A 25,486-nucleotide genomic window follows, 5' to 3' on the forward strand; every position below is an offset into this window, starting at 1 on the left:
GTCATATATTAATAAATACAACGAAGGTCACAATGACGCACATCAAGGAAGACATGTTTTAAAGAGACACTTCACCTGCAGTCTATCTTATCGGTACGTTCTGTAGAGTTGAGTGCAATCTATGGTTCTCTGTTATCAGCCATCTCAGACTGGCGGCGCCCTTAACCCCTTGATCACTACTTTTGCTACCGAACCTCAATTGTTTTTGGTTTGGTGAATTGACTACTCGCAGGCTCCCCTCCCCTGCCCTCTTCCCACCCTCCCTGCTGATGGGCTGGCCCAGCTCTACCTCCTGTCAGTGTGATAAAATTCTCAGTCCACTGCCTACGAGACACAGATAGGGATCAAAGGGGGGGAGCTGGGCCAGTCACGCAGATAGAGAGCTCCTAAAAGTACAGCCGTGTGTTAAGCGTTCGCAGCTCCGCACACTGACCGGATCCAGCAGCCAATATGTCCGACGCTCCAGCCGAAGAATCAGCGCAGACCGTAGAGGAGGTCAACGCAGCGCCTGTAGAAAACGCCTGCACTGAACTCAGAGTCGCCATGGAAAAATGGTGAGTGACCCTCGCGTTATCGAGAAATGGAAGGTGCCGGCCATAAGCAGATTTTATTTTCTATATATTATATTACATTATATTTTATTAAATCCCATTATATTATATATTACATTACTTAATACCTAAGGTTAGATTACATTGCATTATATTATATTTTATCACGTAAGATTATAAGATATTATTATGCTATACTTTACAGGTTGTTACATTAAATGATATTGTATTACATTATACAGTATTATACAATAGTATATTATAAATATTTTCTCAATATTTAATGGACCATCCATGTGATACAAAATATCTATTTTATCCAATATCCCTTCTCATACAGTGAGGCCTCATCCACGGTCAAATGCTCATACCCGTCATCTGTAGTATATCTGTCACACCGGTTTGTACTTTAAGCCTCGACTCCAAAGTTCTGACACTTTCCGTCTGCACAAATTCTTGAGATAGATAGATGGATAGATAGATAGATAGATAGATAGATAGATAGATCAGCCTGGATAACTTAAAATGACAGCTTCTATAAAATGTCAGATCCTCGTCGTCCATGGAGATATATATCCCAGTTCTAGATTAATTAATTTGGGAAATACGGCTGTAGATTATCTGGATTACTCTGGATTATTAGAGATTATATGAGGCATTATCTACATATTCTGATATCTTTACTTGCAGTAATTGAATATAGATGGGGGATGTCTGCGTCTCCCCAGGATATAGACTGTACGCCGGCCACGTGACGAATCATGAGGACGGAGAAGTGTCATATATATATATTCATAATGAAAAAATATTCCACAACGTCACTGAAATGTTTGTGACAATCAGATGTGGGGGATGTGATCCCGGAGGTCCGGAAGGCAAATCACAATGTGTAGTTCATGTCTGGTGGTCAGAATCTCTTCTATCATCCAGCTCATATTTATTTTACCCACAATTCCACTTCCTGGGAGGAATATTTCCCGTTTACAATTCTATGGGCCCCAGTGTGTCGGCCCGAAACCGGGTCATTGAGAAAATTGCACTTTTTGGTAAAAAGATGGAGACAAAAATTATTAATAATTAATAAAATTTAATAATTATAATTATTATTTATTATTATTATTATTATTATAATTATTTTTATTTTTAGATTTTGTTATTATTGTATTATTATTATTATTCCCTTTTTATGATAATTATTAAAAAATCTTAAAATTCATTCTACAAAAAAATAAGAATTCAAATCTAATTGGTTGCTATGGGCAAAACCATTTATCTCGTTTTCACTTTTTTTACTTCCCATTGTCATACTCCCTATTAGAAAAAAATTCGGAGTTAATTTTGGGGGTCGTCTGTTCAGGATCCTCATCTCTTGGCTGGAGTGGAGAGCGGTTACATAGAGCGTCTCTCCCTCTCTCTCTCCCTCTCTCTCGCTCTCTCTCTCTCTCTCTCGCTCTCTCTCTCTCTCTCTTGCGCTCTCTCTCTCTCTCTTGCGCTCTCTCTCTCTCTCTCTCTTGCTCTCTCTCTCCCTCTCTCTCCCTCTCTCTCTCTCGGACCCGTCCTGTATTACACAGACAGCATATTGATATGAATGGGCACTATGTAATACTTTATTTCCCCTGTGGTGGCTCTGCAGGGAAATTAAACACTTACTGCCAGTTTTCTCCACAGATCACAGCTGATCGCTGGGGGTTCCCATAAGGGGGGGGGCACTGTGTTGTCCGTTTATTGTCAATGGATTCTTCTAATAAGTAGGGTTAGTCCAATTTTGAGAACCCCTTTAAGGCCCTGAGTGTTATAACTTATGTAAACGTTCTAAGAAATCAGAATGACATTCATTAAAATCAGAATAGAATAAGAAATGATTACTAAGAGAGATCTACAATCCAGCGCTGGGGCCCGGCCGCCATCTTCCTTTCCTGTGGCTCCAGTGATGACATCACCAGCCGCAGTTTATTCAGGGCGCTGCTCAGCAACCTGTGAGGCTATGAAATAATCATCAGGGTCTGAATAATTTCTAATGGGTTGTTAGAGTTCCCCTTTAACATGAAACTCCTATTGTGTAGATCAGTGATCTGCAACCGGTGGCTCTCAGGATGTTGAGAAACTACAACTCCCATTATGCCCTGACAGCTGCCGGTGCACATAGGCCCACTTGTCAGGGTAAATGAGCCGGCGCTGTGTGTAGTGGCAGGGTCTGCGGGCGGTCGTCTACGATTCATATATCACTAGATCTCGGTGTCCAGGAGTAAACAAGTAATACAAGAAGTCACTGACACCGCAGATATATTTATGGAGCCGGTCACTGCCCCACATCTGAAACCTCACAGCGCACCAAGAGCCGCGGGCCTGGAGACTCGAAACGACAGGGAAATATGAAGACAAGGCAACGTATAGATTATAGATATTCTTACCTTCCTGTGAAAGAATCATCAGACAGAAAACTTCCACCCAAACGCTAGATAGATAGATAGATAGATAGATAGATAGATAGATAGATAGATAGATAGAGGGGTGTTATAACTGTAGCAGCAATCAGTGGTACTATAATGTGAATATCAGGGAATGTTTTCTTATAGTGAAGCGCTGGTTAGATATGAGGATCAGTATTACGGGCTCGGGCACAGCATGCAGGGAATGTCACCGCTGTATTATCATTTAGGGCAATGACCTCTTGTTATCACAAGCTACAGGTGCCAGGGCCACTACATCCGCTTGCTGTCAAAGTCTAAACTACTGATCTGACAGGTGTATGTGTGGAAAGGACTCGTCCACTCCTATGTAAATAACAATAAAACCCATCATGAAAAAGTTCTGCAGCTTTCCACCATACTTTTGTTTAACAATTTTTTAACATTTCCATGACATCTGCTTGCTGTCAGTGAATGGGGGGGGAATCTGTTTTAGAGGCTAAAAACCCATCCTGACCTAGCCCTGCTCATCTAGCTGATGATTTGTTACAATGCAACAAACACCCATTGTAACAAATGCACAGAATAGACCTTCCTTGATTTCAATGGGCGCCCCGTCATGGCAGCAGTGCCACATGGACTACAAGTGTAAGCACTGTGGCTCCCTTTGCCACACATATCTGATTGAAGGGCCTGTAGCCCAGATAAACTCCCCCATCCATTTTTTTACCCCCAACATCCACATAATCAACCTATAAGAGAGAATATTGCAATGGGAGATGCCAATGACCATATACGTGCCAGGGTGGCAGCCTCCTGGGCATCTGGGCTGTCACTGCTCCGGTATTAAGCAGCTTTCAATGATATTTCGTTATGCGCCAGCAGCCTTATTACAAACACAATGTCAGATTCTTCCTGGTCTATCCCGCCAGAGCTGCGAGTGACCCACATTTTCCCTGGCATATTACCATGGTTACAGTGATCCGCTCATAAAATGACTTTGACTTTTTCTATCTAGCAACTGGGCACTGCCAAGCCTGTATGAAGTAGATAGGAGGACTGTACAGACTGCGGTTGTCTCATAAAATATATATTTATATACACGTGATAGCTCCTCCGGCCTCTGGTAATCCGGAAGTTCTCATGGTGATGGCAATGCTTAGTTCAGCGCTGTATGGCAGTATTATGTAAGTACAGTATGGCACATTTATACAACACCATAATGTGGGCAGTGCACGGCAGTACTATGTGGGCACGGTACGGCAGTACTATGTGGGCACGGTATGGCAGTATTATGTGGGCACGGTATGGCAGTATTATGTGGGCACGGTACGGCAGTACTATGTGGGCACTGTATGGCAGTATATTATTTCGGTGCTGTACGGTTGTAATATTTTGGCATGGCTGCATTATGTAGGCACCAAATGGTGACAATATTTAGGCACAATGTGGCACTTTTATGTTGGCAGTTTTATGTGGACACTGTATGGTACTGGTATCTGGGGCTGTATAGTGGTATATTAATATGCACAGTATAGCACTGTACTGCATTGCGGTATTATGTGGGCATTGTATGGTACTGGGACTGGTATGCTGTACTGTATGGCAGTATATTATGTAGGCAATGTATGGCAGTATTATGTGGGCACTGTATGGTACTGGGACTGGTATGCTGTACTGTATGGCAGTATTATATGGGCACTGTATGGTAATGGTATCTGGTGCTGTATATTGAAGTATTATTTATGCACAGTATAGCACTACTATATGGATACTGCATTGCAGTATTATATGGGCACTGTATGGTACTATTATTTGGGTGACAAACTGTGATTTTCACATGTACCAAGGGGCAGTTGCTGAGAAGATGCTGCAAAAGGGATGCCAATTTGGCCACGGACCCGGTTGTCACTTTACCAATAACGCCGCCACAATAAAACTGTGATAAATAAATAGCCTATTCTCAAGGTGTGAAAACTTCCTTGGCAGCATTTATCACCGTCCCAAGGTTAAGATCTGCATGTGTTGCACAACCTAATTAAACAAATGTCAATCACACGTCTGCGCCCCCTGCCTGCGGTGTAGAGAACGTGCGGGACAGTTTCCTGCGCTCATGATGTCGGCCATTACTTGGCTCCCAGACACTGTCCACATGAATGGCTGCTGATTCAGACTGACAGGGAGCTGGCTCTTTATCTGACAGCACAACCCCCGGGGGCTGCCACTCCCTGCCCGCAGCCTGTACAGCGCAGGGGGGGTTGCTGAGTCAGCCTGGGCCTCATTAACTACAGATAAAGGGCAGGATAGCCGGGGTGCAGTTATGCAGGAATAATGTGGCGAGTCGAGTTCTGTGCACGGTGTACAGATCGAGGTATTACCAGTATGCACCAGAAGAGGGCGACCTATCTATAGCTCCCAGCGTCCGGACTAACATGGCATATTGGAAGTTGTAGTTGGAGTGCCTATTTTTAGGGCCATGAACAATTGTTTCCAACAAGAGCGTACAGGAGTGTAGATATGGGGGTGCAGAGGTGCCCCATAACCGCTCTGCTACATACGAAGACAGCAATATTATAAATGGCGCGTGGTAGGTGGGGGGGCCTGTTACAAATTGTGCATTGGGGCCCAGGAGCTTCAAGCTAGGCCCCGCGCACACCACCGTATTTTCCATCCGTAATTACGGACACATTCATTTCTAAGGGCTATGGATGCCTCTCCGTATTTTTTCTGGATGGGTTTCCGTGCCATAGAAATCCGACACAGGGGATTACCCATATTCCTCAGTTTTTTTAATGGATCCGTAAATACTGATCCACTACGGACCGTATTTACGGACATTATTTATGGATGGATGAAAAATATGGTCGTGTGCACGGGGCCTTACCCTTCCGAGGCCATATGTGCAGTAGAGGCAAAGCACACGGCCCCTGGAGAGAGGGGGATATTACAGGTTGTGGTCTCCTTATGTGCCGCAATGTTACAAGGAAGTAGAAAACATGATGGGGGCACCAGGACCTCCTGTTCAGGGTGGTGGGGAATGTGGTGGTGCCAAGCAGCTCCTGAAAGGGTTCCTATTTTTATCATTGCTTTACTATGTACGTCACTGGTTTCCAAGACAGACACCGAATAGTCACCTGTCCAACAACGGACCGGCCTTGTGCCTTTTTTGGGCCATTTGGTATTTTTGGCCGTTCTTGAGTCAATGGTGAATGGAAATTCATGACGAGGGGTAATTTGATGGGAGTTAACGGTTTGGTTGGGCACCAAGTGTTAGCGGAAAGGGTTTCATTAAAAGGATGGTCCAGTCTTATAAATAAAGCCTTATCCTTGTATAATAAAAAAGTTCTTCAACTTTCTCCCGTTTTCACCATCTGTTTGCTGTCAGTGAATGGAAACATTCTTGTTTACATCCAAAATGCTTTAAACCAATACAGATCTAATGCTCTTCACAGCTGAGAGTTTGCTACAATTGTATCCAGTCTAGACAATCCTCTCTGAGCTAAATACATTAGCCGCACAAATCTCTCTCCACTCCTGAGGGTTTGTTACACTGTATCAGTCTGTAGTCCGGACTGTTTAGCTGACGGAGCATTGTCTAGACTGGATACATTGTAACAAACTCTAATCTGTGAGAAGTATTAGGTCAGGGTGGATTTTCTGAAACTTGAGGTATAGAAGAATGTTTCTGTTCACTGACAACATGTAGAGATCTTGAAAATGGTGAAGGAATTGAAACACAAAGTATATTAGAAAGTTGCAGAACTGTTCATCATACAATGATTTGGCTTCATTTAGATAAGACGAGCAATCGACTACTCCTCCTATCCTCTGACTACAGGCGCAGTATCCTCCTTATCTACAGTTACACGTCTCCCGTTATTTCCCTATCTGCGGACAGACACGAGGAGGAGGCGAGAAGCGAATCCTAATCTAAAGCTGTCGTCAGGGGCAGAACTAGTAATAAGGGAGCCTTATAGTAAGACCTGGACGGGGTCCCTAATTCCCTTATAGTGGCCTGTAAATGACAGGATTAACCCTCTGCATCCTGCAGATGTCCTCGCCGGGACTCTCATGTCTCGCAGTGATTGCGCCGCCTGCTCCGTGACCTATGTCCTTGCTGTTTGTAAGCCGAGCAGGAAATGAAGAGCAGTCAGGCCTGCGGGGCAGAGCGCTAAGAATGTTCTGGAAGACGTTTCTGGATTCCGTCGCTCTCCTGATGTTACAGAATTGTATGATGGGGGTCACTGAGCAATTATACCATCGCCCAATCACATCATGACCTGATAATCCACTGGATCTACTGGTTTAGGAGATGAAATGAAACATCTGACTGATTTAGTGAGACCGGGGTCTCCAGCTGTTGTGAAACTACAACTCCCAGCATGCCCTAATAGCCGCAGCCTTAAATATCAAATTATTTATAGCATTTACATATAACGTTTAGTTACTTTGCTTTGCACCCATCTTGAGTTTAATCATGTCTTATACTCTAGTCACATCCAGAGCTGCATTCAGAATTTTTTTATTTTCCTGTTGCAACTCAGGTTGCAGGATCTCACATCTCTCTACTGCCCCTGCTCAATGAGTGTCTTTTAGTGTTCCTCAGTTCCATGTGGAATTATACTCCAGTCACATTCAGAGCTGCATTCAGAATTCACCTGATTTCCTGTGAGTTCTTAGGCTGCAGGATCTCTCATCTCCCCTCTACCCCTGTAGATTCCCTCGTCTGCTTCTGAGTTACATGTTGTCTTATAACCTAATCACATCCAGAGCTGAATTCTGTTTCATGATTTCTTGTACTCCAGTCACATCCAAGGCTGCATTCAGAATTCTCCGGGTATCTCTGTTAGGTCTCAGGCTGCAGGACCTCACATGTCGCTACTCCCCCTGTTAATTCAGGGTCTTGCAGTGTTCCTGAGTCACACAACGCCTTAGGGTATGTTCACACGCAGTGTGCAAAAAACGTTTGAAAATACAGAGCTGTTTTCAAGTGAAAACAGCTGCTGATTTTCAGCCGTTTTTGTAACAACTCGCGTTTTTCGTGGCGTATTTTAAAGCCGTTGTTGGAGCTGTTTTTCAATGGAGTCAATAAAAAATGGCTCCAAAAATGTCCCAAGAAGCGACATGCACTTCTTTTTCACGGGCGTCTTTTTACGCGCCGTATTTTGACAGCGACGCGTAAAATTAAGCCTCGTGGGAACAGAACATCGTAAAACCCATTGCAAGCAATGGGCAGATGTTTGCAGGCGTAATGGAGCCGTTTTTTCAGGCGTAAACGGCCTGAATTACATCTGAAACCACTGCGTGTGAACATACCCTTATACGCCAATTCCATCCAGAGCTGCATTTAAAATTCTCCCGTTATAGAGTACACTCTGCTGTGGTGCCTTGTAAGAGCTGTATGGAGGTCTGATGAAGGGCACTGTGGGAGTTGTAGTGTTTTATAACACCAGACAGCAGGGAATTATGGGATCTCGGCTAAGCTTTTCGAGGTATCTCTGTCTGTACACGGCTGATAGACCCAAGTAGGGGCTTGAAGACTTCCGAATGCAGCTCTGGCTGTGAAAGGAGTACAAAACAGTATATAATTCTAGTGAATACAAGTGCTTGCGGTTATCGTACATTATATATGGAGTTGTACGGATCTCGTTCTGTCCGGTGGATAATGAATTTCCTAGAACACATCATTTTAATTTTTCTATATTATTTGATATTTTTCTATTATTATTTGATTTAATTATGTTATTTGCTTTGGTTTCTTTGGACAACAACCCCCATCCAGTCTACAAAGAATCATATAGAGTTTAGTGTGATGTTACAGCGCTGCACCACAAGATGGCGATAGAACACATCATATTACACACTGACATGAAAATTAGGCCCTGTTCACACAGAGTTTTCTGCAGGCGTAAAAATAACTAGATTTTAACCTGCATGCACCCTGTTTTTCGGCCGCAGGCATTGAGTGCCGCGGTCAAAAAAAACACTGCGAAAACCGCTTTCTCTGTCTCCCATTGATGTCAATAGGAGGTCAGAGACGAAAACACCCGAAGATTGGGCACGTTGCTTCTTTTTCCCGCGAGCGGGAAAGAAACACCTCTGCCTCCCATTATAATCAATCGGAGGCGATTTCTGGTATTGTTTGGCGCTGTTTTTGACGCGGTTTCCGCGTCAAACACAGCGCCAAAATACTCAGTGTGAACTTATGGATCAAATCATTGTGCACACATCCCTGTATTGCCATTCAGGACTCTAGAAAAGCTGGGTGACAATGTCTGTAGGGAGCTGCAATGGCGGACACTTTGGTTGTCACCCAGCTTTCCCAGACACAGATAATGAAGTCCTGTCTGGATAGGCCGCCCCTGCAGCTATACACAGAAGTGCGGCAGTAACTTGTGTTTGTCGTCTTGTTCCTGCAGCGCAGCAGAGAAAGGTGAAGAAAACTGCCGGGATCTACTTCAGGCCTATAAAGAATGTATGAAATCTGCGGGACTGCAGATCTAACGTATGACAAGGTAAACGGACGCGGTGACCAGAGACGACCGCGTGGAAAGGGCGGGAAAATAAAAACACGTGAGGACAGCGAGGCTCAATCATGGAGATGGCGGCAACGGGACCCCTGAGAAAGAGGGGCCCAGCTCAGGAACGCCATGTGTCAACCTGTATCCTCAGAAAACGGAGAGGGGGTGGGGGGGCATCAAGTGGACGGGGCCACACAGCAGAGGACCCCTGTGCAGGGACAGTACATGGGCCTCCGGCTCCCCAATAACTCATCATTATGTCTTACAACCCCCCAGTAATCGTGCTCAGGCCCTTACATGCAATCTAATAGAAAGAAGCTGCTTACGGCGGGAATCACACACGCAGTTTTCGGGTGCAGTTTTTGATGCATGTGGTTGTGGGCACCTTCAAGGTCAGTTCACATGGCAGATTTTTCACGGCGGGTCTTGCCGCAAAATCCGCCGCGTAATTATTCTTGCTGTCGGCAGGAAGATTCCTCCTTCCATTGACTTCAATGGGAGGTTCGGGAGGAATCCGCCCAAAGATCGGGCAGGACGCTTCTTTTTCCTGCTGGCTAATAAATCTGCTAGTGGGAAAAGAAGCGCCAGACTCCCATTGAAATGATTGGGAGGCGGAATTTTGCCATGTGAACAGGGCTTTACCCGTTGGGCCCCTGAATAGCTGCAGCAATCTCACGTGTAAATACTTGTAAACGCTCCCAGAAAAAGGGCAAATATCCCGCGCGCAGAATATACTCCCCCCCCCGTTCCTCTACTACTCTTCACTCCCGGGCGCCGCCGCCGCAAACAACGTCGTGACACTCGCAGCAGCGCCTGGGAGCGATGAAGAGGGCAGCAACAGAGATCTGTATGTCGGGTCTGTATTAGGCCTTGTTTACACGAGCGTGATATACGTCCGTGTGATGCGCGTGCTTTTCACGCGGGTCGCACGCACCTATACAAGTCTATGGGGCAGTGCAGACAGTCCGTGGGTTTTGCGCAGCGTGAGTCCGCTGTTTAAAACTCACGACATGTTCTATATTTCGCCGTTTTTTGCACATCACGCACTCATTGAAGTCAAGGGGTGCGTGAAAACCACGCATGCCGCACAGAAGGACTTCTGTGCGAACTGCGTGATTCGCGCAACAGCTGTCAAACTCTGAATGTAAACAGAAAAGCACCACATGCTTTTCTATTTACAAACATCCAAACAATGGGTGTCATAATGATGGCGGCTGCGAAAACCACGCAGCCGCGCATCATACACTGATGACACACGGAGCTGTTATGTGCCTTTTGCGCACGCAAAACGCACACGCTCGTGTAAACCAGGCCTTATGGGGGCGTTTGGTCTTCAGTCTTCCTTTAGGGGGAATTTGGTTTTGGTCTTTATTTAGGGGTCTGGTCTGCGGTCTGCAGTAGTTCAGGGGCTCCGGAGGGGTCACTTTCTCTGACCCCTTACAGAATCTCCCCGATGTCCCTTTTCAGAAGTTGGCGAGTATACATACGACACGTCCGCAGCCGCTTCCTGGCACAACAGCACGTCATTGTATGGACCAGTGATATATCCGAGGTGCAGTCACATCTGGTCCCTGAGGGGTCCCTAAACCTCGCTGATGCATAATAGGACGCCACTCCTATACAAGCTGTGTGATAGTTGGGGGACTCTAGCAAAGATTTTTCTTTGGAACTCAAGGGCTTTAAGCCACATCTTAGGGCCCCCGATCTACATAAACCCGTCAGGCTTGAGATGTGAGACATATTTTCATAAAACATCTGATGTTTGAAACACGAAGCCACAAATACAAAATTATTCTACAGAAAATGTTAAGAAATGTTACTTATCCTGTACTGATCCTGAGTTACATCCTGTATTATACTCCAGAGCTGCACTCACTATTCTGCTGGTGGAGTCACTGTGTACATACATTACATTACTTATCCTGTACTGATCCCGAGTTACATCCTGTATTATACTCCAGAGCTGCACTCACTATTCTGCTGGTGGAGTCACTGTGTACATACATTACATTACTTATCATGTACTGATCCTGAGTTACATCCTGTATTATACTCCAGAGCTGCACTCACTATTCTGCTGGTGGAGTCACTGTGTACATACATTACATTACTTATCCTGTACTGATCCTGAGTTACATCCTGTATTCTACTCCAGAGCTGCACTCCCTATTCTGCTGGTGGAGTCACTGTGTACATACATTACATTACTTATCCTGTACTGATCCCGAGTTACATCCTGTATTATACTCCAGAGCTGTACTCACTATTCTGCTGCTGGAGTCTCTGTGTACATACATTACATTACTTATCCTGTACTGATCCTGAGTTACATCCTGTATTATACTCCAGAGCTGCACTCACTATTCTGCTGGTGGAGTCACTGTGTACATACATTACATTACTTATCCTGTACTGATCCTGAGTTACATCCTGTATTCTACTCCAGAGCTGCACTCCCTATTCTGCTGGTGGAGTCACTGTGTACATACATTACATTACTTATCCGGTACTAATCCTGAGTTACATCCTGTATTATACTCCAGAGCTGCACTCACTATTCTGCTGGTGGAGTTAATGTGTACATACATACATTACATTACTTATCCTGTACTGATCCTGAGTTACATCCTGTATTATACTCCAGAGCTGCACTCACTGTTCGGCAGGCTTCAGAGCTGAAATCTCCTAGCATTCCCAGCTTCTTTAGCGCCTGCACAGAGCTTGGCGCCAGTGATTTGCATTCTGGCATGTTATCTTTACACTAGGCTCTGCACAGTCATCTGATGTAGTCAACACACATTCCTATAACGGAGGGGGGACAGTTTGCTTTTCCTACAAGCTTGCTGACTGTTTCCAATGACAATCCGCAGAATTGGGAACGCAGCGCTACTGTTGAATAAAATAAAGGTATTTTTTTAAATGTGCTTAGCAACTAGACAAACATATAAATATTTTTTATATATACCCTTCAACAGGTTGTTATTCCAAAGAGGGTCTGTGTGTTCCGAAACTTCCATCGTCCTGTCCCCTTTAAATCCGACCATTATTTTGGGACGGACAGATGGGAGAGTCTTGCTCCACGCGATGAAGCGACGTTCAATCGTGTCCCAGCCGCTGCTCATCTGTGTTACTCCACCTTGTACAAGTCGTCGTGTCAACGGCCACACGCAGACTCCGGCGAGGCCGCCAAACACCTCGGAACCAACGACCATCATAAAACTGTATACGTGTAGAATTTATCTTATTTACCTTGTATGATTATTTTCAGCTGCAGCTTTATTAGGAGAAAATATGTTCAAAAATAAAAAAGTTTAACTGGAAAGATGACATCATAACGGGAAGAAAACGGGCGCAAAGGTTTTTAAAAAATTAACAACCGATTCATGTGGATCAGCGTTGTCCATCTATATTTGTGTGTCCTTACACTGCTACGGAAACTCAGCTCAGGCACAGGAAGTTTTCTTTCTGAACCGTGCACTCCGTCAGCATCGAAGAATTTGGAACTTTTTTTACAATTTTTAAAAAAAATTAATTGGACCAATACAAGGAAGGTGTTTTGCCTGTTGAATGGGGAACGGGCACCTGCGGTCTATGTAGAAATTCCATTATAAATGTTTGGCAATAATAGAAAATGAAGCTATTTTGAAAAAATAATAATAACCCCATTTGTGTATACAGCTCCTGTGCAGAACTATGCGTTTCTATGATCAGACTACAAACAAACCTTATGTTAGTCCCTCTCGGGAGGACCTTGCACTGATTGGTTTGGGGGGTCACGTAAGGCTTTATTTCTCTACTAAGGAAATGATCAATTGCCAAGCAGTGTCCCCAACGCCGAGGCCAGTAGCGGCTCTTAAAGGCATCAACTCCCAAAAAAAGTGGACAACCCCTTTAAGGGGTATTCCCATCATAGGCTATGGCATATCCCTAGGACACGCAATGACATTCTGATTCTGAGGGTCTCACCTCGGGGACCCCCGCCAATCTCAAGAGCGAAGGGACAGAAGCCCCTTTTGGCATTTTCCCTCCTGGTCACCCGCTGTGCAGGACGGGGTGACAATCCACACCCTCATTTTTCTTTTGGGCTAGAAGCGGAAGCATTAGAGTGTGGGGGATGGTGTAGTCACTACGTGGGAGCCGGAGATACTCATCGCATTGAGAAACATTACGGTCGGCTTCTCCGCAGCCTGAAATGGCTGATAACAGGGAACAATAAATGGTACATGCAGAGAGGACAGTAGGTTACAGGTTTCTTATCACCCTCAATGTCTCATTACCTCCTGTTTACACGAGACACGTGACCTGATAGTGACGGGCACGGCCCCTATGACGTCACCGCCGCGCACCTCACAGGAGTCACATGAATCCATGAGTCACAGAGGAGATGACAGCAGAATAATTACTTCTATTATATCTACACACAAGATCCGTAGACACGGGCAGAACAGTCGTGACCAGACGCAAACCCCAACCCCTTCACACCCGCAGATGAAAGCAGGTGGGGGAGGGGACATTGTTAGTCCCAGGACCGGCCCTTTAAATAAAGGAATCCACACAACGCCCAAATAAAGAACTGCACTGATATAATGACCCCCAAAACATACCACATGTGCCAACGCAGCGACTCATGTCCAGCCGCTGAGGACATGCTGGGAGTTGTAGTATCACCACAGTTGGAGAGATCTGGTTTAGCGTGTGCGATGTTAGCCGCCATATTACCTTAATTAGGGACAGGTTATCACTTAGCATGAGAAGATTCAGTCATGTGACAAAAGTAACCCTTCGTAGGCAATGCAGTCACAGTAACAATCGCTCCATTGTGTTCTATGGGAAGGGGGGGGGGGGTATATGGGACTACGGGCACAAACCAAAATCCCCGTCTCCACACCCCAAATGTGAACCCATCATCCGGAATAATTAACAATTTTATTAGACAAAATTTAAACCGATCATCATAATAACAAGGAAGTAACGAGAGTCGGCAAGACTGATGAAGACGATCCACGAGTTCAGGCGACCACTAATCTGCCCCCCTCACGTGGGAATGTCGGGGGAGACGTCGCGTGCAGCGATGATCTGGTCACAATTAAAGGGGTTCTAGACGTTAATACAGCTTGTGATTGCTCTGGGGTTGCCATAGTAGCCTTAATGCACTTTAGCCCATGGACTTCCTGTCATGTGACCTCCACTCTTATGAATGGAGGTCACATGACAGGAAGTCAATACATATTAGTGCGTTGAGGCTACCATGGCAACCCCAGAGCGATCACAATGGGAGAGATTTATCAAAACTGGTGCACAGGAAAAGGAGAGAAGTTGCCCATAGCAACCAGACTGTGTTTCGTTATTTTAAATAACAGCTGGAATCTTATTGGTTGTCATGGGCAACCGCTCCATTCTTTTTGGGCACCATTTTCAATTAATCTCGCCCATTAGTTACATTATTGCAGATGTTAAAAATTATTAGATCATAAACCCAACAGGATTTCGGATACTGAGCTCCAAATCCTCTGCATAGAGATAAGACTTCAATGATAAAATTCCTACTACCTGCAGCTACCACTAGAGGGAGCTCACTGCATAGTGTGTTATTATTGAGTTCAATGTACAATCAGTATGCAGTTAGCTCCCCCTAGTGGCAGCTGCAGGCAGGAAGAATTTGATTTAACTTATCTATGCAGGGGATTTGGCGCTCTGTATCGGAAAAATGGACCTCCAACGCTACGATATATTAAGAAATGAATCCGCACAGATCATTGGAGCTAAAAACAACCTGGTGTTAAAAGCTGGAGATTCAACTTTAACACAGTGGACTCCATACAGATTATGTTTCTCTGAGGACGATTGCGCTTTACCGTGTATAAATTGGGTAATTCACCATTTTGCCCCTATTATTTTATGTAAAGGGACACACAGGACGTAGTGTAAAGCTTTTGGCTCTCCAGACAGGTTTTATTTACAGAAAACGGCGCCGGTTTCCCTGTATGAAAGCGGAGCAGAGATAGGAACACCATAATATGAAGTCGCCAACACAAAGGTAATAAAATAAAATCAGAACAGTCTCTTCGTCCAGGACACTTACTACAAGCAGCTGCGTGGACGGGAGCAGAATCGGGGGCAGCTAATGGTCAGGGGCTCAAGACACTCGCCGACGGCAATCCAGACGATCTTACGCAGATTTTTTCTTCCGCTCCGAGCCAATAACCTAATCCCCATGTATAACGCAGAAAACATAAAAAAGAAGAAACCCAGAGTCTGTGCAGTGCCGGGTTAGACACGTTAGTCCCGTCGCAGATTGTTCAGCCGTTCCTCCAGGTCTGCATCGGCGTCGGCTAACGCGGCTGTGGGTTCTCCTTTCTTGGCTCCGGCTACGCTGAGGGAACCCCCGGTAGAGGGAAGACCTGCGAGGAGGAAAGAGTAGTCAGGGGACACCGAAAAAGTGACGTCACAGACAAGTGCTGGCCTTAAAGGGGCCACGTGTACAATATTCCTAATACAGGGATTTTTGGGGAAAAGGCCTTCGATGCTTAAATGATGGGGGTTCAGACCCCCCAAGACCCAACTGATTAGCTAAGGAGGTCAATATTTTTTTCAGGAGACTGCCTTACACCTGAGCACAAAGCGAGATCAGCTGCCCGATCCAGGATGTTGGAGTCACAGGGCGGAGGGGGCCATAATGGCGGCAGAAATTGAACATCCCCTTTATGATCCTGGGTAAAAAGATATAAAAAATACTCACTGGACAGCTCGTCGGTCAGATTCAAGCCCAACTCATCCAGAACCTGGGAGACCACAGCGTCGCTGCAGAGAGAAGATCAGAGTCATGACTGATCACCAACCCTACATAATCGCCTCCCCCCATTATTCTTATAAACTTATCTGGAATTATACTGCAGTAACGGGGATTCTGTTTATTAGTGGTAACGACTATATCAAAATAAACTAGGGGTTGTCACAGCCCCGCCCCTATTACTGGTGCTAAAGCAAAGCTATAGCAGAGTATTGTGACAATTAAAGGACGAGTGTCGCGGAAAAAAAAAAAATTTATATCAATTTGCTTTTAGTGTTTTATTAAAAAAAAAAAAAAATATTTGTGTGTTTGTGTTTTACTTTTTTTTTTTTTTTCTAACTTTTTCTTCTCTATGGGGGCTGCCATTTATTTTTTCATCTCTGTACGTCGATTAACGACACATACAGAGATGGAATACGGCACATACAACCCCATAGAGAATGCGAACGGGAGCCGTTCCATTCACTATGGTGTACGCCGTCTGTGTGGGAACGGAGCATGCGCCGCTCCCACACAGTCCAAATGGAAGGTCTTCGGCCGAGCGACATCCGGCGCCATTTTCTTGTGGACCGGATGCCGCGGCCGGACAGTAAGATTACTACTTCCGGTCGCGGCTTCTGGACACGTGTTCTGAAGCAAGGACTAGGAGCGGAGGGAGCAGACGGACCGGAGGGAGCGGCGGCGGCGGCAGGAGCAGGTAAGTTAGGTCTGTGTATGTTCGTGTTTCAGTGTGTGTTTACTACTGTATGTAAACCTACTACACTGTGTATTTGCTCAAAAAATGGCGACACACAGTGTAGGAGGTTTGACCGTTCAATCCCCTCGTTTCTCCTGGCACTAGCCAGGATAAAGGAGGGGGGATGCTGAGAGCTCACTAGAGCGAGTGAGTTTTCTCAAATTTTGCAGCATAAAGCAATGAGGTTGCTTTACCACATGCCAATGCTGCAATTTTGGGAATTGCTCCCTCTAGTGACCAGCACTGGGAAATGTTATAAATTAGAATCTAATTTATAATATTTCCTGACGCGTGAAAAAATTAAAAAAATTAGAACAATGTCTAATCATTTATATACTAACAGTTTAACTAAAAAAAAAAATTCTAGCGACACATTCCCTTTAAAGGGGGACTTCATAAAAAATTATCCTGTTACTCATATCCTTGACAGGAGATCAATTACAGAAAAGATTTAAAAGGTATTAGAAAAACATGTCTTCTTCCTTCTAGCAACAGCGCCACCCCTGTTCATGGTTTGTGTCAGGTATTGCAGCTCAGATCCACTGACGTGAATAGGCCGAGCTGCAATAACACAGAGTCATTGGGCACTCTAATGTTTTAGAAATCAGCAGAGGCCTGAGCTGAGACTCCACCGACGCGTCTGTACGGCAGAACAGATCACTTTCGGGTGGACTTCCCCTTTAAGAAGCAGTAACATGTATAGAAGCTCAGTCTTGGATGCCATCATTAGGACAGATCTACGTACGTCTCCTCTTCATCGTCTTCATCACCCATGGCATCGTCAATGGCGTCATTCATCATTTCCTCCTTCATGTCCATAATTTCGGATTGTTTTTCAAATTCCATCATTATCTTCTGGATCTGAGGAAGCTTCAACTACAAGAAAACACAGGAAAAGTATGAAAAACCAGGAAGAAATATCCAATATTAATACTACGTCGCATAAAGCAGGCGTGGATAAACACTGCGGCTTTAGGAGCCAACCTGACTCTATTAGTGGCCGGACAATAAGAACTGTCATAGACACCAGTAGAAAAACAATGGTAAAAGCCAGGGACATATTTAAAATACATGGGTTACCCGGCTAGGGGTGACTGCAGTTACCCCCCAATATCCATGTCACACTCTCAGGAAGTTGAGATATGGAGCGCTGTTTGATACAATCCTCAAACTGTTGTCCCTCTGACATGGAGTCCTGGACTAACAAACTAGCGGCTCTGCAGGGTCAAGGAGTCATAAAAGCATTATCTGACTGTGCAGAGCTGATACTTTGTTGCAACGTGCCACCATTGCTTCATCCTGTACACCAGGGGTCTTCAACCTGCGGCTCTCCAGTTGTTGCAAAACTACAACTCCTAGCATGGCCTGATAGCTCGGTCAGGGCATTCCAGGTTGGATACTTCTGCGATACACTATAAAATGGATATATCTGAGGCACCGCGCGTCTCAGAAGGGAGTCCTAATGATCCCCAGCAGGGGGCGCCCTGACGCTCTGTACCTGTCTGTTCATGGTGGCCATGGCTTTGGTCACCCCTTTCATCGCCTGGGCCATGGAGTTGTTGGACTTCAGTGTCTGGATCTTCAGCGACACGGCCTGGATATTCGCCCGCATCAGGATGAACTTCTTCACGTATCGCCGCGTACGCACCAAATCCTTTGCCATAATTTTCACGGCATCCTGGAGAAGACAGAAGCAGTGTCATTAAACGACGCGCGGCAAGTCAACCGCTTCTTTTCTTAAAGGGCCACAAAATCTTAGAGTTATAATAGCGCGGCAGCGTTATAAGAGGAGCGCCTGTAACGTGTCTGGAGGGGGATCACGGGGGCAGGGAGATTTCTCATTAACAAACACTACAGTCAGCCTCTCTCGGTCTGGAATGGCTGATAACAGAGGACAATAGATTACATTGAACCGGTCCGCCGCTCACCATTTGCCCCTGCTTGGCCATCTTCTTGATATCGGCGATGATTTTCTTCTCTTGTTGCTCCAGTTTCTGCCTCTCGCGGTCCAGCTCCCTCATGGCCCGGGTGAGCGCCCGCTGATTCTGCCTCAGCATCTCCTCTGGGGTTTTCCGGCGGCCAAATAAAAAATCCATTTTTGCTTCTTAGATCTGAGAGAGGAAACCATTCAAAGTTTATGAACCATTCACAGCTATTTAACAGTCTGATACTTGCTCTGCTGTGCCCATGACAACACTTCCTGTCTGCGCTCTGGCCATTCAGCATTAACAATGGCATCACCTTGTGGATCAAAATCCCTACAGACACGTGACGGCCATGATTACAGTCAGTAAGAATGTGAATATTGATGGTGACATGAGTCCGAACAATGCTGAACAAGGACATAGCACAGCACAGGAAGTGTTATCATAGGATCATTCATGTAAATGCAAATTCACGGCTCTTATCTTGCATTTAAGGGTCCTCCATGGGGCGCAGTTGCACATAGTTTGGGGCTGGATGGCAGTCTATAGGTTGTATGAAGACTCCGGTCATGTACACGCACAGAAAGGGAATACTTATCACTTGCGGGGCCCCCACTAATCTCTAGAATGAAGGGCCTTCATGTGTTCTTTTTAGCCCTGAGGATCGGCAGCCATCTTTCCCACAAGACACATGGGTCAAATGAGTTGGAAGCGCATAAGAAATACACCAGCAGCCCGTCTATAATATGGAGGGCGACCACTAGGGGTGCACGATGCATCAAAATATTGTTACCATTCCGATGCCGTGCACCCTCAAACGGTTCAATACCGTCAATTCATGTATTTCGATACAGCTCAGTATTGTAACACATGAATGTAGTTAGAGAGGGGCTGCGGCTGTGTGATACAGCCATCGCCCCACTCCTGACAGGTGCGCGCACGGTCAGCATGAGGTGATGCGGCCGGCACTGAAGACAGACAACATGGCGGGCGCACTGCAAAAAAATAAACCCATGTTCTCTGTTTTCAGTGTCGGCCGCATCACCTCATGCTGACCGCGCGCGCACTTGTCAGGAGCGGGACAATGGCTTTATTACACAGCCACAGCCCCGCTCTAACTGCGGAGAGCAGAGAAACCGCTCACCCCCACCGCTATTCCGTTGAATGCTGCGTTCAAAGCTGACCGCCAGCGCCACATTCAAGGGGAAAATGAGGGGAATCCCTGTGACGCGATCGATGGACATACCATATATGGGCAGACAGGGCAGGATCCATTGACGGACCCCTGGGCTGTCTGACCATATTCCCCGTTAGGATATACTGAGGTCTGTCCTAACTACTGCCTGTGTACTATCAGTATATAGATATACGCCCGTGTACTATCAGTATATAGATATATGCCTGTGTACTATCAGTATATAGATATATGCCTGTGTACTATCAGTGTATAGATATATGCCCGTGTGCTATCAGTGTATAGATATATGCCCGTGTGCTATCAGTATATAGATATATGCCTGTGTGCTATCAGTATATAGATATGTGCCTGTGTGCTATCAGTATATAGATATATGCCTGTGTACTATCAGTATATAGATATATGCCTGTGTACTATCAGTATATAGATATATGCCTGTGTACTATCAGTATATAGATGTATGCCTGTGTACTATCAGTGTATAGATATATGCCTGTGTACTATCAGTGTATAGATCTATGCCTGTGTACTATCAGTGTATAGATATATGCCTGTGTGCTATCAGTGTATAGATATATGCCTGTGTACTATCAGTGTATAGATATATGCCTGTGTGCTATCAGTATATAGATATATGCCTGTGTACTATCAGTGTATAGATATATGCCTGTGTGCTATCAGTGTATAGATATATGCCTGTGTGCTATCAGTGTATAGATATATGCCTGTGTGCTATCAGTATATAGATATATGCCTGTGTGCTATCAGTATATAGATATATGCCTGTGTACTATCAGTATATAGATATATGCCTGTGTACTATCAGTATATAGATATATGCCTGTGTACTATCAGTATATAGATATATGCCTGTGTGCTATCAGTATATAGATATATGCCTGTGTGCTATCAGTATATAGATATATGCCTGTGTGCTATCAGTATATAGATATATGCCTGTGTACTATCAGTATATAGATATATGCCAGTGTGCTATCAGTATATAGATATATGCCTGTGTACTATCAGTGTATAGATATATGCCTGTGTACTATCAGTATATAGATATATTCCTGTGTACTATCAGTATATAGATATATGCCTGTGTACTATCAGTATATAGATATATGCCTGTGTGCTATCAGTATATAGATATATGCCTGTGTACTATCAGTATATAGATATATGCCAGTGTACTATCAGTATATAGATATATGCCTGTGTGCTATCAGTATATAGATATATGCCTGTGTGCTATCAGTATATAGATATATGCCTGTGTGCTATCAGTATATAGATATATGCCTGTGTGCTATCAGTATATAGATATATGCCTGTGTACTATCAGTATATAGATATATGCCAGTGTACTATCAGTATATAGATATATGCCTGTGTGCTATCAGTATATAGATATATGCCTGTGTGCTATCAGTATATAGATATATGCCTGTGTGCTATCAGTATATAGATATATGCCTGTGTGCTATCAGTATATAGATATATGCCTGTGTGCTATCAGTATATAGATATATGCCTGTGTACTATCAGTATATAGATATAGGCCTGTGTGCTATCAGTATATAGATATATGCCTGTGTGCTATCAGTATATAGATATATGCCTGTGTACTATCAGTATATAGATATATGCCTGTGTGCTATCAGTATATAGATATATGCCTGTGTGCTATCAGTATATAGATATATGCCTGTGTACTATCAGTATATAGATATGTGCCTGTGTACTATCAGTATATAGATATATGCCTGTGTACTATCAGTATATAGATATATGCCTGTGTGCTATCAGTATATAGATGTATGCCTGTGTGCTATCAGTATATAGATATATGCCTGTGTACTATCAGTATATAGATATATGCCTGTGTACTATCCGTATATAGATATATGCCTGTGTACTATCAGTATATAGATATATGCCTGTGTACTATCAGTATATAGATATATGCCTGTGTACTATCAGTATATAGATATATGCCTGTGTACTATCAGTATATAGATATATGCCAGTACATTACTATCAGTATATAGATATAGGCCTGTGTGCTATCAGTATATAGATATATGCCTGTGTACTATCAGTATATAGATATATGCCTGTGTGCTATCAGTATATAGATATATGCCTGTGTGCTATCAGTATATAGATATATGCCTGTGTACTATCAGTATATAGATATATGGCTGTGTACTATCAGTATATAGATATATGCCTGTGTGCTATCAGTATATAGATATATGCCTGTGTACTATCAGTATATAGATATATGGCTGTGTACTATCAGTATATAGATATATGCCTGTGTACTATCAGTATATAGATATGTGCCTGTGTACTATCAGTATATAGATATATGCCTGTGTACTATCAGTATATAGATATATGCCTGTGTGCTATCAGTATATAGATGTATGCCTGTGTGCTATCAGTATATAGATATATGCCTGTGTACTATCAGTATATAGATATATGCCTGTGTACTATCCGTATATAGATATATGCCTGTGTACTATCAGTATATAGATATATGCCTGTGTACTATCAGTATATAGATATATGCCTGTGTACTATCAGTATATAGATATATGCCTGTGTACTATCAGTATATAGATATATGCCAGTACATTACTATCAGTATATAGATATAGGCCTGTGTGCTATCAGTATATAGATATATGCCTGTGTACTATCAGTATATAGATATATGCCTGTGTGCTATCAGTATATAGATATATGCCTGTGTGCTATCAGTATATAGATATATGCCTGTGTACTATCAGTATATAGATATATGGCTGTGTACTATCAGTATATAGATATATGCCTGTGTGCTATCAGTATATAGATATATGCCTGTGTACTATCAGTATATAGATATATGGCTGTGTACTATCAGTATATAGATATATGCCTGTGTACTATCAGTATATAGATATATGCCCGTGTGCTATCAGTATATAGATATATGCCTGTGTACTATCAGTGTATAGATATATGCCTGTGTACTATCAGTATATAGATATATGCCTGTGTACTATCAGTATATAGATATATGCCTGTGTGCTATCAGTATATAGATATATTCCTGTGTGCTATCAGTATATAGATATATGCCTGTGTACTATCAGTGTATAGATATATGCCCGTGTGCTATCAGTATATAGATATATGCCTGTGTACTATCAGTGTATAGATATATGCCTGTGTACTATCAGTGTATAGATATATGCCTGTGTACTATCAGTATATAGATATATGCCTGTGTACTATCAGTATATAGATATATGCCTGTGTGCTATCAGTATATAGATATATTCCTGTGTGCTATCAGTATATAGATATATGCCTGTGTACTATCAGTATATAGATATATGCCTGTGTACTATCAGTATATAGATATATGCCTGTGTACTATCAGTATATAGATATATGCCTGTGTACTATCAGTATATAGATATATGCCTGTGTGCTATCAGTATATAGATATATGCCTGTGTACTATCAGTATATAGATATATGCCTGTGTACTATCAGTATATAGATATATGCCTGTGTACTATCAGTATATAGATATATGCCTGTGTGCTATCAGTATATAGATATATGCCTGTGTGCTATCAGTATATAGATATATGCCTGTGTACTATCAGTATATAGATATATGGCTGTGTACTATCAGTATATAGATATATGCCTGTGTACTATCAGTATATAGATATATGCCTGTGTGCTATCAGTATATAGATATATGCCTGTGTGCTATCAGTATATAGATATATGCCTGTGTACTATCAGTATATAGATATATGCCAGTACATTACTATCAGTATATAGATATAGGCCTGTATACTATCAGTATATAGATATATGCCTGTGTACTATCAGTGTATAGATATATGCCTGTGTACTATCAGTATATAGATATATTCCTGTGTACTATCAGTATATAGATATATGCCTGTGTACTATCAGTATATAGATATATGCCTGTGTACTATCAGTATATAGATATATGCCTGTGTACTATCAGTATATAGATATATGCCGGTGTACTATCAGTATATAGATATATGCCTGTGTACTATCAGTATATAGATATATGCCTGTGTACTATCAGTATATAGATATATGCCTGTGTACTATCAGTATATAGATATATGCCGGTGTACTATCAGTATATAGATATATGCCTGTGTACTATCAGTATATAGATATATGCCTGTGTACTATCAGTATATAGATATATGCCGGTGTACTATCAGTATATAGATATACGCCAGGACATTACAAGTTTACAATAAACACAAATTTATAGCGTCATTTATGATGTTTACGATGTTACAAAATAAAATAAAAACGCTTTACTTTCACTTATCAATGTGGGGCGCGCGCGGTGTGATGAATTCTGAACCTCCAGGTGCCTCACAATAATAGTAATTAACCCCATCAAGTACCTCACATTAACCCAATGTTGTCCATGATGACTGTGCGGTACCTGATGGTGTTAATTACTATTATTGTGAGGCACCTGGAGGTTCAGAATTCATCACACCGCGCGCGCCCCACATCAGAAAACGGGAGAACTTTTTATTATTATTATTATTATTATTATAGTGGTTGTTGGCAAAGTATCGTTTTGGTATCGAGTATGGCAATACTACACGAAGTATCGGTATCAAAGTCCAAATTCTGGTATTGTGACATCACTAATGACCACACCGGTGTCCAGGACTGCACGGAGATCCTGGGTGGTCACTTGTGGGGCGGAGTCTGTTGCTAGGCAGCAGCTAGAACTTCCTCTGGTGTTCCCGGGAGGGTCGTGAGTGACCGGATTATTTATTGGGGACTCCGTAACAAATACAAAATATAACATGGTCAATAAACATTATAAATAACGGATCAGATCGCCGCCTCTAACGCAGATTATACACAAGAGCGCTCATTATCGGTCACCGGGGAGGATTTAGAGAACATCACAGGAAGGACAACAAGTCCCAGCATAAACCAGCCAGGACAAGTATTACAGGGCATGCTGAGACTTGTAGTCCTCCAAGGACTAATCATCTGTCTGCTACAGCAAACACTTCTATATACAGTAAATACTGGACCCCAAAACACAGCCCCTCCCCCTCTAGGGGGTGATATAAACGAACATTATATAAAGCGCCGGCGCACTCACCTTCTTACCGGAGCGAATAACAACTCGTTCTCTGCTTCTCTATCCTCACTCTCTTCCTGTTTGTCCGGTCTGTGACGTCACTGGTCACAAGGGGACGTGGGAGCGCCGCTTCGTCACCGGTGGCGTGGTCGCGGTCAGCTAGTTGCGAGGTGAG

General features: G+C 43.5%; 1 protein-coding gene and 1 long non-coding RNA gene across 3 annotated transcripts; one reads left to right on the forward strand and one right to left on the reverse strand.

Annotated features, from left to right (window-relative positions):
* Positions 1-305: 305 nt before the first annotated feature.
* On the forward strand, positions 306-12,802 carry LOC142661795 (uncharacterized). Its single transcript, XR_012850819.1, has 3 exons — positions 306-554; positions 9,379-9,474; positions 12,456-12,802. It is a non-coding gene; the product is annotated as an uncharacterized LOC142661795 (long non-coding RNA).
* A 2,598-nt stretch (positions 12,803-15,400) lies between these two features.
* Positions 15,401-25,486, reverse strand: CHMP2A (charged multivesicular body protein 2A). Of its 2 annotated transcripts, none has more exons than XM_075839377.1 (6): positions 25,341-25,486; positions 18,935-19,117; positions 18,505-18,684; positions 17,752-17,882; positions 16,220-16,281; positions 15,401-15,881 (listed from the first exon to the last, which is right to left on the reverse strand). In XM_075839377.1, the coding sequence occupies exons 2-6, from the start codon at positions 19,100-19,102 to the stop codon at positions 15,760-15,762; spliced, it is 663 nt and encodes a 220-aa protein (XP_075695492.1). In that variant the 5' UTR covers positions 19,103-19,117; positions 25,341-25,486; the 3' UTR covers positions 15,401-15,759. The 2 variants fall into 2 exon arrangements, with proteins under 2 accessions (XP_075695492.1, XP_075695491.1); XM_075839376.1 differs by having other exon boundaries at positions 25,333-25,485.

Source organism: Rhinoderma darwinii, chromosome 10 (genome assembly GCF_050947455.1).
Source record: "Rhinoderma darwinii isolate aRhiDar2 chromosome 10, aRhiDar2.hap1, whole genome shotgun sequence".
Lineage (NCBI taxonomy): Eukaryota > Metazoa > Chordata > Amphibia > Anura > Rhinodermatidae > Rhinoderma > Rhinoderma darwinii.

Coding starts and splice junctions, on each gene's coding strand:
- CHMP2A (XM_075839377.1), bottom strand. CDS start 19,102: ATGGATTTTTTATTTGGCCGCCGGAAAACCCCAGAGGAGATGCTGAGG. Junction 18,685..18,934: donor TGGCCAAGCAGGGGCAAATG/GTGAGCGGCGGA, acceptor TGTCTTCTCCAG/GATGCCGTGAAAATTATGGC. Junction 17,883..18,504: donor TGGCCACCATGAACAGACAG/GTACAGAGCGTC, acceptor GTTTTCTTGTAG/TTGAAGCTTCCTCAGATCCA.